This window comes from Saimiri boliviensis, chromosome 11, assembly GCF_048565385.1.
Source record: "Saimiri boliviensis isolate mSaiBol1 chromosome 11, mSaiBol1.pri, whole genome shotgun sequence".
NCBI classification, from domain to species: Eukaryota; Metazoa; Chordata; class Mammalia; order Primates; family Cebidae; genus Saimiri; species Saimiri boliviensis.
Window position 1 is genome coordinate 73,069,755 of NC_133459.1, and position 11,717 is coordinate 73,081,471.

General features: G+C 36.9%; 1 protein-coding gene across 1 annotated transcript in view; it reads left to right on the forward strand.

Annotated features, from left to right (window-relative positions):
* Window positions 1-10,897, forward strand: part of LHX8 (LIM homeobox 8) — a 32,144-nt gene extending 21,247 nt beyond the window's left edge. Inside the window, exons 8-9 of the mRNA XM_003921405.4 lie at window positions 6,272-6,455; window positions 10,186-10,897. Coding sequence (XP_003921454.3) covers window positions 6,272-6,455; window positions 10,186-10,262 — 261 coding nt within the window. The 3' untranslated portion in view covers window positions 10,263-10,897. The remainder of the gene's footprint in view (window positions 1-6,271; window positions 6,456-10,185) is intronic.
* The last annotated feature ends 820 nt before the right edge of the window (window positions 10,898-11,717 follow it).

An 11,717-nucleotide genomic window follows, 5' to 3' on the forward strand; every position in this document is an offset into this window, starting at 1 on the left:
CTAGCAGTCTATTTTGTTGATCTTTTCAAAAATCCAGCTCCTGGATTTATTGATTTTTTTTTTGAAGGGTGTTTTCTTGTCTCTATCACCTTCAGTTCTGCTCTGATCTTAGTTATTTCTTTTCTTCTGCTAGCTTTTGAGTTTTTTTTTTTTTATCTTGCTCCTCTAGCTCTTTCAATTTTGATGATAGAGTGTCGATTTTAGATCTTTCCTCACTTCTCATGTGGGCATTTATTGCTATGAATTTCCCTCTAGACACTGCTTTAAATGTTTCCCAGAGATTCTGGTACGTTGTGTCTTTGTTCTCATTGGTTTCAAAGAACATCTTTATTTCTGCCTTCATTTCATTGTTTATCCAGTTGACATTCAGGAGCCAATTGTTCAGTTTCCATGAAGCTCTGCAGTTCTGAATTAGTTTCTTAATTCTGAGTTCTAATTTGATTGCCCTGTGGTCTGAGAGGCTGTTATGATTTCCGTTCTTTTGCATTTGCTGAGGAGTGATTTACTTCCAGTTATGGGATATGTGTTCAGTTTTAGAGTAGGTGCAATGCAGTGCTGAGAAGAATGTATATTCTGTGGATTTGGGGTGGAGATCTCTGCAGATGTCTATTAGGTCCACTTGGTTCAGATCTGGATTCAAGTCCTGGATATCCTTGTTAATTTTCTGTCTCATTGATCTGTCTAATATTGACAGTGGAGTGTTAAAGTCTCCCACTATTATCGTGTGGGAGTCTAAGTCTCCTTGTAGGACATTAAGAACTTGCTTTATGTACCTGGGTGCTCCTGTGTTGGGTGCATATATATTTAGGATCCTTAGATCTTCTTGATACATTGATCCTTTTACCATTATGTAATGCCCTTCTTTGTCTCTTTTGATCTTTGTTGGTTTAAAGTCCATTTTATCAGAGACTAGGATTGCAACTCCTGCTTTTGCTTTTTATTTGCTCTCCATTTGCTTCAGAAATCTTCCTCCATCCCTTTATTTTGAGCCTATGGGTGTCCTTGCACATGAGATGGGTTTCCTGAATACAGCACACCTATGGGTGTTCACTTTTTATCCAATTTGCCAGTCTGTGTCTTTTGATTGGGGCATTTAGCCCATTTATAAAGGTTACTATTGTTATGTGTGAATTTGATCCTACCATTTTGATGCTAGCTGGATGTCTTGCCTGTTAGTTGATGCATTTTTTTCATTGTGTTGATGGTCTTTACCATTTGTTACATTTTTGGAGTGGCTGGTACTGCTTGTTCCTTTCTTTGCTTAGTGCTTCTTTCAGGAGCTCTTGTAAGGCAGGCCCGGTGGTGGTGAAATCTCTCAGCAATTGCTTGTCCATAAAGGATTTTCTTTTTCCTTCGCTTATGGAGCTTAGTTTGGCTGGATATGAAATTCTATGTGGAAATTTCTTTTCTTTAAGGATGTTGAATATTGGCCCCCACTCTCTTCTGGCTTGTAGGGTTTCTGCAGAGATATCCACTGTGAGTCTGATGGGCTTCCCTTTGTGGATAAGCCAAACTTTCTCTCTGGCTGTCCTTAGCATTTTGTCCTTCATTTCAACCCTGGTGAATCTGACGATTATGTGCCTTGGAGTTGCTCTTCTTTGAGGAATATGTATGTGGTATTCTCTGTATTTCCTGGACTTGAATGGTGGCCTGGCTTGCTAGGTTGGGGAAGTTTTCCTGGATAATATCCTGAAGAGTGTTTTCCAGCTTGGATTCATTCTCTCTGTCACATTCAGCTACACTTATCAAATACAGATTAGTTATTTTCACATAATCCCGTATTTCCTGGAGGCTTTGTTCATTTTTCACTCTTTTTTCTCTATTCTTGCCTTCTCGTTTTATTTCATTGAGTTGATCTTTAATCTCTGATACCCTTTCTTCTGCTTGGTTGATACAGCTATTGAAACTTGTGTATGCTTTGTGAAGTTCTAGTGCTGTGTTTTTCAGCTCCATCAAGTAGTTTATCTTCTTCTCTAAACTGTTTATTCTAGTTAGCATCTCATCTAACGATTTTTCTAGCTTCTTAGTTTCTTTGCTTTGGGTTAGCACATGTTCTTTTAGCTCTGAGGTGTTTGTTATTACCCACCTTCTGAAGCCTGTTTCTGTCAATTCATCAGATTCATTCTCCATCCATCTTTGATCCCTAGCTGGTGAGGAGTTGGGATCCTTTTTAGGAGGAGAAGTGTTCTGGTTTTTGATGTTTTCATCCTTTTTGTGCTGGTTTCTTCCCATCTTAGTGACTTTATCTACCTGTGGTCTTTGTAGTTGGTGACTTTCAGATGGGGTCTCTGAGTGGACATTCTTTTTGTTAATGATGAAGTTATTTCTTTGTTTTTTTTCATTTTCCTTCTAACCGTCAGGCCCCTCTGCTGCAGGACTGCTGGAGGTCCACTGCAGACCCTGATTGCCTGGGGATCACCTGTGGGGGATATAGAACAGTATGGGTTGCTGCCAGTTTCTTCTTCTATTATCTTCATCCCAGAAGGGTACCTGCCAGATGTCATCCTGAGCTCTCCTTTATGAGGTGTCTCTTTGGGTGTATGGAGGTTTGGGGCTGCTTGAGGAGGCAGTCAGTCCCTTATGGAAGCTCAAGTGCTGTGCTGAGAGCTCCATTGTTCCATGCAGAGCTGCTGGGCAGGTACTTTTAAGTCTGCTGTGGCAGAACTCATGACCACCTCTTTTCCCAGGTGCTCTGGCCTAGGAAAGTCGGCTTTATTTATAAGTTCTTGTCATACTGCTACCTTTTTTCATAGATGCCCTGCCCTACACAGAGTATTCTAGTCACAGTCTGCCAGCAGAGGTGTTGCTGAGCTTCTGCAGGCTCTGCCCAGCTGCTGTGTGAACTGCCTCGGTATTGGTGGACTGCCTTGTTATTGGTGGACTGCCTTGTTATTGGTGGACTGCCTTGGTAGTGGTGGTTGCCCTTCCCTGCACTGAGCGGGACCCTCCTAGGTCCAGCTGTGCTTGCTGCGAAACTCTCAATCCAGAGGGTTTCAGATTGCTTGTTTTGTGGGGGTGGTACCCACTGACCCAGATTGCCTGGCTCCCTGTCTCTGCCCCCTCACATTAAGTTGAATGGGAGGCTCTGTCTCCCAGGCATTCCAGGCACCAGTTGAAATGGCTGCCCAGATTTGTGTGAGTTTCTGTGTGTCAACCTGGCACCAGCTGAAATCGCCATACTGAAAACTCGTGGTGCTTTTTGGCTGGGGAATCTCCTGGTCTGCGCGCAGTGAAAATTTGTTTGGAAATGTGGTGGGCACTCACCCTCTGCATTGTTCTGGCTGGGAACTGCACTCCAGAGCTGTTCCTATTTGGCCATCTTGGATCCTCCAACCAAGACCATATGGTTTTACTCACTTTTCTGTTGGGTTATTGTCTCTTTGTCTTACTTGATACCATGTTAAACTTCACAGTTCATCAATTTCCTTTTTAGTTTTTCCATACAGAACTTTAATATTTCTGTGTGTTTAAATCTCTCAGTTTTTTGATAGTTTTGGCCTTTCTTATGCTTCCCTATCTATAGAGTATGTCAGTGTGGTCTTTTGTTTTCTTAAACTTTTGTTTCAATTATTTACACCTAAACTATCTGGCTTGATTCCATGGAAGATAGGGATTTATCTGTTTTTTTTTTTTTTCCTTTCTTTCAAATGATAAACTGTTGGTTTTCCCTAAACCAGTGAACCATGCTTTCCAAATAAAATCCCATCTTTGTCATATACAAAATTATTATATTTGGCTTTTTGTCTGGGCTTTCTGAAGGATTCATTCTATGCATCAGGATTTTGTTTTTCCAGCATATATACATAGCCTGATTTCAGCTTAGTTTATGATTTAGAACTCTAACAATTTAAAGTAGTTACTCAGGAAATTTTAAGTTTTATTGGAGGTTTGCAAAGCATAAGGTGAAAATTTTGTCAGGGAAGAGAGTCAAAAGGACTTGTATTTGATTCTGATGCTGGGTATCATTCATGCCAGAAGCAATTTTCTGATGTCTGGAACCTTTATATTTTTGCTCTACCAGTTACATGACACCTTGCATTTGTAGACCTCTCTCTGCTTGATTATCTCTGGATGATCTTTCCAAGAAAGTTGCTTATTCAGTATTAAGATAGTTATTCTGCTGTTTATATCATAATTTCTTCATGTTTATTTATAAAGTTAGAGTTTTTTTAATCAAAAGATGATATTTCTGTTGTTTTACAACTGCATAGGTTCCATTCAATATATAATTTATTGGAGACAAAAAGATACTTTGAAGAAACTCTGGGAACCATAATGAAACATGTTTTAGGTTGTATGTAATCCTCTGGCATATGTGTCTTCTAGGTACCATAAGGGATAAAGGCAGTTGGCAGCAGTTCCCCCTTACACATTGAAGAATGTTTGAGTAGTGTCATCTTGTTTGGGTGAGGCTAGTGTTAGTAGTGACATCTATTGTTCCAGAGCCTATGGGCAGAACTGGGGAATTTTGGGGCCTCTGAGTCTCTCTAACACTCCAGAGAATAGGAATGTGAGGAGACTGTGACTTCCCACTCATCTTCCTTGATACACGTCTAAGTCTTGTCCCAGAAACATTCCTTAGGTGCTGCTTTACAGCCACCTGCTCAAGGCTAGGTATACCACTAAGTTATTAATTTTCTTTCTTTTAGTTTTAATCACTCTTGAGAGTACACTTTGCCAACCTTCTATTTTTTGAGTGCCAGGTGCACGGTGTGTTTTTGGAGTCAGGCCAGCTTTTTCTTATAAATTCTTTGCAGCTTCCTTTTGTTCCACATTAATTAGCCCTGATTCCCTTGTGCCATCAAGGCCCTATTACCAGTCTTGAACAGACTTACGCCCCTGGTGTTTCCCTGGCTTTATATCCCCAAAATATTCTCATGCTAAGTTTTTATCCCTTCGCCTCTCTTTCCTCTCATGACAGAATTGTTTGGAGGGATGGAAAATAAGTGATACAGTATTTTAATAAAGTAACACTCTACGGTCAAGTTTTGTCATCTGGCAGGGAATTCAAACACAGGTATATTAGTTACTGGAAGCATTCTGGGCAGTCTAGACTTACTTGCCCTGACCTGGATGTAAAGTTCCACTTGCCCTTAATTTGCTTCCTTTATTTCTGTAGTAGAGTGGACAGCAGGTTGGTTAGAACTTGACAATTTGTGAACTCTCACCAGTGGATGTGCTTGTCTATAATTCTACTTAAATATTGTGAGTTTTTTCTTATTATAGACCTGACCTTAACATGCTTCTTCGAGAGTAGCCTATGTATTCACCAAGATGAAATTGAACTCAGCAGGTTAAAATGTGACTGGAATAACTGAATCAAGAGGTTTATAGAAAGGTTTTTCTCAGTAGGAATTTTAGTCATTTGAACAAGGATTTGAAATAAGTCCAGCAGGTGTCTTAAGAATACATTTAGTAGTCTTTTTTTTTTTTTTTTTTTTAAGTTCGAATTAAAAGAGATTTTTCTGCTTTTCTTTTTGTCCTAAATGCCAGTAGTAAAACCAGGGAGATTTCTCTGGACTTCTTGAGGCCTTTCCCTGCCTTTTCTGTGAAAGATGCTGTTTTAGTATAGAAGTGGCCTTTATTTTTATTTTTTAAAAGTAATAGAATTTTTGGGTATTTTTTGTTTTGGCTTTTGTTTTATTTTTGAATGGATACAAAATATCCATCGCCCAGGCTGGAATACAGTGGCACGAAAATGGCTCACTGAAACCTCCACATCCTGAGCTCACTCGATTCTCCTGCCTCAGCCTCCCGAGTAGCTGGGATTACAGCCACCATGCCCAGCTAACTTTTGTATTTTTAGTAGAGATAGGGTTTCACCATGTTGGCCAGGCTGGTAACCAACTCCTGACCTTAGGTGATCTGCCTGTCTTGGCCTCCCAAAGTGCTGGGATTACAGGCATGAGCCACAGCACCCAGCCAAATCTAATAGAGGTTAATAATTGCATTCAAGGGGTAACCTTAAGATTTGACCAACTCAAATTCAACAGACCAGAATCCCTTAAGCAATCAGTCCCCTTTCCCACTTAAATAGAATTGGCTTTTAGGTAAATCACCAGAGAACTATCACCTGAGCAAGAAAAATGACCATTGTTATTTGGACCAAAATGTTTCTTTTGTATAGAACTTTTTTAAAAAGCCTGTTTACATTTATGTTGTGCTTGTGTGGTAGTGTGATTGAGGTCACATTCATTTTTAAACTGAGTTGGTAATGTCTCGGAAGCTGGTGTGTGACCTACCTCCTTCCGTTGCTTTTCTCCCTTCTCAGGTGTGGTTTCAGAATTGTAGAGCACGCCACAAGAAACACGTCAGTCCTAATCACTCCTCCTCTGCCCCAGTCACAGCAGTCCCACCCTCCAGGCTGTCTCCACCCATGTTAGAAGAAATGGCTTATTCTGCCTACGTGCCCCAAGATGGAACAATGTTGACTGCGCTGCATAGTTATATGGATGGTAGGTATCCCAACATTTAACAGCTGTCTCCCAAGCAATCAACAGCTGGTAACTTCTAATATTAGATTATTGATATGATTCGCATTTTGAAATATTACCTCAGTAGTAGCTGAAAAATATTGTCGGGGGTACGGTAGACAGCAAACTTATCCAAACATTTTACTTCTGTGATTACATTTTAAGGAAGAAGAATAATACTCACTTTGCAGCTAAGTTGCAAATGTTGATAATGACTCTTAATGTTTGATTTTTACTCAGAAATTTTTTTGTTTGTTTTTACCAATATGTGCTTAAATACTTTATTATGATCAGAGCAAGTGTTCACACTCAGATCTTTAGATGAGAGTTTAATAAGTTTTGCTACAGAAATTTTTTAAAATTGAAGCAAATCATACATTTAAAAGAGTGCATATGTAATAACCACACAGCTTAATGAATTAATAAAATGAATGTATCCATATAGATACTGCCCAAAAAAAGTAGCAGACATAATTCGCATTTCAGAAGCCTCTCTTAATGCCTTTTTCTAATTATTGTCCTTTTCTCCCAAAGTAACATAGCACTGACTTATAAAACCATCTTTTAGTTTTGCCCTTTTTTGAACCACACAGAATGTATTATGTGTCTCACTTCTTTCGATTACATTGTGAGATTCACCTATATTATTGTGAGAATCAGTTATTTGTTTTCATTGTTATACAGAAATCCACTGTGGGAATATACCACAGTTTTTCTATTTCCTGGTTGTTAGACATCTGTGTTTTTTCCAGTTTGTGCTTTCATGAATTTGCTGCTATGGACTTTGTTGTACATGCCTTTTGTGCACATTAATTCACGTTGCTATTAGATATGTACCTGGAGGTGGCACATGAGGTCATGAGCTACGTGTATGCTCGACTTCAGTTTTTCTGACAAACAGTATTGCATAGTGGTTGAACCAGTTTACACCTTGACCAGCAGCAAGGTTCAAGGTACACCAACACTTGGTATGGTATAACTTCCTAATGTTAGCAAATTTGATGATAGTGTAGTGCAATCTTGTTTTAATTTGCCTTTCCCTGATGACTGAGAATTTTTTCATCAGGCATTTGTATATTCTCTTTTGTGAAGAGCTGTACAAGTCTTTCTGTCTATTGACCTACTGGCTTGTCTTTATTATTTATTTAAATTGTTTTGCCTTAGTTCTTGGTATAATCTGCATATAAAGCTTTTTGATAATTATATGTGCTTAGAATATTTTCTCCTACTCAGTAGGTTGGCTTTTTCTACTCTTACTGGAGTGTTTCATTGAGCACAAGTTCCTAATTTTAATGTAGTTTATTTCATACTTCCTTCATGAGCAGTCCTTTTTTTGGTGACATGTGAAAGAAATTGTTCTACTCAAAGATAATGAAGATATGTCTTTTATGATATCTTATAGAAACTTTGTTTTACCTTTGTGTAGATTTACAGTTCATTTGGAATTGAATTTTGTGTGTGGTGTGAGATAGGAAGCGAAGTTTTTTGGTATGTTGATGAAAATAGAAAATTTCAAGCTTCTCTGTACAGACACATTTGCCGTAAATCAAGTGTCCCCATGTTGTGTCAATTTCTGTACTTTCTGTTTTATTGGTCTATTTATTTTTATGTTGCTACCTAACCATTCTTATGCTAGGTCTTTAATTCTTAATATCTGATAATACAATTCTTCCTATTTTGTTGTTATTCAAGTTTGTATTGCCCATTTCTTGGCCCTTTGTATTTTCGTAAAATTTACCTACTTGTCAATTTCCACCCCAAAAGGGAAAGCAATTAAGATCCTGATACAGTCTATTAAAGCAAATATATTGATCAATTTTAGGAAACTGCCATCTTAACAGTATTCCATACCATGAATTTTAGTATGTTTTTGCATTTATTTAGATCATCTTTAAATCATCTGTTATGATTTAGAGTTTTCTGTTTATTAATCTTGCACATCTTCTGTTAAGTTTATCTCTAAGTATTTCTTTTGATGCAGTTGTAAGTGATATTTTCTCTATTTGTAGAAATTTGGGTTGTTAGTTATTTTCTTTCAGCACTTTGAAGATATAATTACCTTGTCTTCTGATTTTCATTGTTTGTTTTGCGTATGGATAGCTAGTTAACCTGGCCTCATTTATTGGTAAAGTCAGATATTGACTTTCTTGCTCCTTTGAAATAAATCTTTTTTCCTCAACTTTTCTTTTTGTATTTGTCTTGTAAAAGTTTTATCATACTGTGCCTAGGTGTGCTTTTTGAATATGTAGTTTGATGTCTTTCATTATGGTAAATTCTCAGCTTTTGTCTCCTTAAATATTGTTTCTGCTCCTATGAGAAAATTTTCACGTTTTCTTTTGAACTATTTTTCTAGTTCACTAATACTCTCTATATCTAATATCCTATAAAAAAAAAATCATCCACTAAGTTCTTAATTTTATTTGTGTTTTTCAGTTTTAAGGTTTCCATTTATATGCTGAAATCATCCATTTTGTCACTTTATCCTTATTTAAATTGTTATACTAATTATAGTGATACTAAAGTTCATGTCTGATAACTGCAATATATGGATCTTTGGTGGGTCTGTTTTTTTTTTCCTCCTCTTTATTTTCTTTCAAGTTATGTCTTGTTATTTGTCTTGCTATTTGCTGTTGCATTTCAGATGTTGGATGTGAAAAACAAAAAATAATTTGAGGCTTTGAATGATAATCTTCCACTAGAGAAGGTTAGTTTTACTCCCAGAAAGTCAGGACAAGATGAAATCAACTTAATCCAATCAGGCACCAATCCTTAGTAGGGCTGGTATATTTTTGTTTTACTATTCCTTGGATTTAGCCCTTTGGAATCACAAATGAATCTCTGTTTGGTTTTCTTTTGTTGTTTTTAACTAGGGCTTCTCCTTCTCAGGGTGTCCTGCTCTTTAATTTTCTCACCACTCTGCCAAAGTCTAACTTCTGAATATTCGCTCTGCTAAACTTCTCAGCCTATTAGACATTTGTTTTGTTTTAAATTGTCATTATACTTGTGGGAGAAAAAGCATCCTTATTTCCTTTCCTTCCATTCTGGGACTTGGCTTTGTAAGTTCTCACTACTTAAGTGTCTTTCAGATGCCTTCAAACAGATTTTTTAAAGTTTGATCCAGATTTCCTAGATGGTCTCAGAGAAAGGTTTGGTTTGAAGCAACATAGCCCTTGCTGAAAGAAGAAACTTCATTTTAAGTTTTGGTTTAGTGAAAATTCAGAGCCTGTACCATTGTTGCCATTTACTTCTACTAGCATTAAAACTGATTGTGTTCGCATGAAAGACAGTAGTGTTGTCTGAGTCCAGTGTGTTTTGATGTATGCCTAGGGAGGAGTAATTAAACATTAATGAAAGAAACTTGAGGAAGATCGTCCTATACAAACACCTTCATGAGAAAGCCAGCAGCATCTCTGAAGTTGAACCCATCTCTTTCTAGCTGTAGGGTGAAGTGCAGTGAATGGGGTATGGATGGAGGACATTAAAGTGGCAAAATATTGTGGCCCCAAATAAAGATTTGGGGGTAAATCTGTTCCTGGACTCTTACTATGCTGAATAAGTTAATGCTCCAGCTGAGGTCAGTGGAATGGGTGTAGCTTGGTGCCCTCAGCTACAATGAATGATGAAAACATTGCCTTGGATTGTTTTTGTTTGTTTATAAATCAGTTTTATTCACCCTACAAAACTGATCCGCAAATTTCTTTCTATTTTGTAGCTCATTCACCAACAACTCTTGGACTCCAGCCCTTGTTACCCCATTCAATGACACAACTACCAATAAGTCATACCTAATTATTTTTTCAGGGATAGAATTGATTAAGGATATAAATTTGTCATTTATTATGTATAAAATACCATTGAAAAGATATTACTGTTAATTTTTTATTTAACACCTAAAGCATTTCCAACATCACTTTGCTGCCCAGGTATGTATCTGTAGTTGGCCTGCAAGACACTTTTATTGATTCTTCATTTTTGTAAAACTTATGTTTACAAGAAGAAAACAAATCAAAACATTTTTTGTATTGTCTGGAAATAGTTCACTCTAGTGTGTATCTGTTAATTTATTTGTCATCAAAAGAGCACTTTGCCTAAAAGAAAGGACTGACAAGTGTGCAAAATGTTTACAATCTTTTGTGAAATTGTAGTTTATCATTAGTTCGTATCTGTAAGTTATTGTTATAAATATTACTTGTATTTTTTGTTATATACAACTTTATACTTTAAAGCTTGTATCTGTGAATTTGCAACTGAAATTTATTTTGCCAGTGTTTTCTGAATGAACTGAATAAAGCTTCTGTTGTAGCATGCCATGCAAACACATTTTTGTGTTTGTGGTTGATGAATTATGGCTGTAAATAACACTATAGTTTAAAAAGCCCACCATTCTGAGTTTATTAAACATTTTTCATTCTTGTGAAAATTTCCACCAATTTGTCCTTTTTGTGTGTTTTCAGCAGTAAGTTGACTTTAGTTTCTTTAAAATCTAACAACTAATAATTTTTAAAAGTATTGTGTTTTGAGCTGTGTTGTATGCATACATATGAGTAGTAAACTTGTTCAACAAAAGAATACATTACAACTAATTTGGCAAAAATTCTCTTTTAGACCAGCTAATACAATCAATGTGAAAGAGAAGGCAGAATGCATTTCAGAATGGCCTTTGGAGGGTATTAAGAGTCAGAAATGAAATATGGGCCATAATATATTTCTTTAGGAGTGAAAAAGAACTAAAAGTATCTGAAGTTTACGAGTGAGTTTTCTAGAGCAAGAACTCTTTGTGTTTTCTTGTTAGTGAATTCTTTTTAGGGATTGTGACTCTCAGAGCTGAAATCTAAACCTCATGACTTTATCTTGTGTGGCAGTGGAATTACAAATTTTTGGATTTAAGGAATTTAGTACTCATTTTTTGTCTTTCACATACCAGTTAGGGGGAAAAGGAGGTCATGAGAAAAGACTTTTAGAATTTGTTTATCTGAGCAGATTTCCATCAGGCTGAAGACTGGAAATAATACTAGAGTATTTATAATTTTGTTCAAGTAGTCATAAATGCAACCAGAAAGTAATCATGTGGACATAAGTAACTTACCTGTCTGAAGCAACCTGTCTCACTATGGGGAAAAGAGTTTTTTTTTTTTTTTTTAATCCTGTTACTCTAGTTTAAATCCCTTCATAGCCAGAAGTCAATTCATCTGATCCTGAGATTGACGCTAATCTCTGTGAGTTTTTGTCTACCTGTCCCGGGCA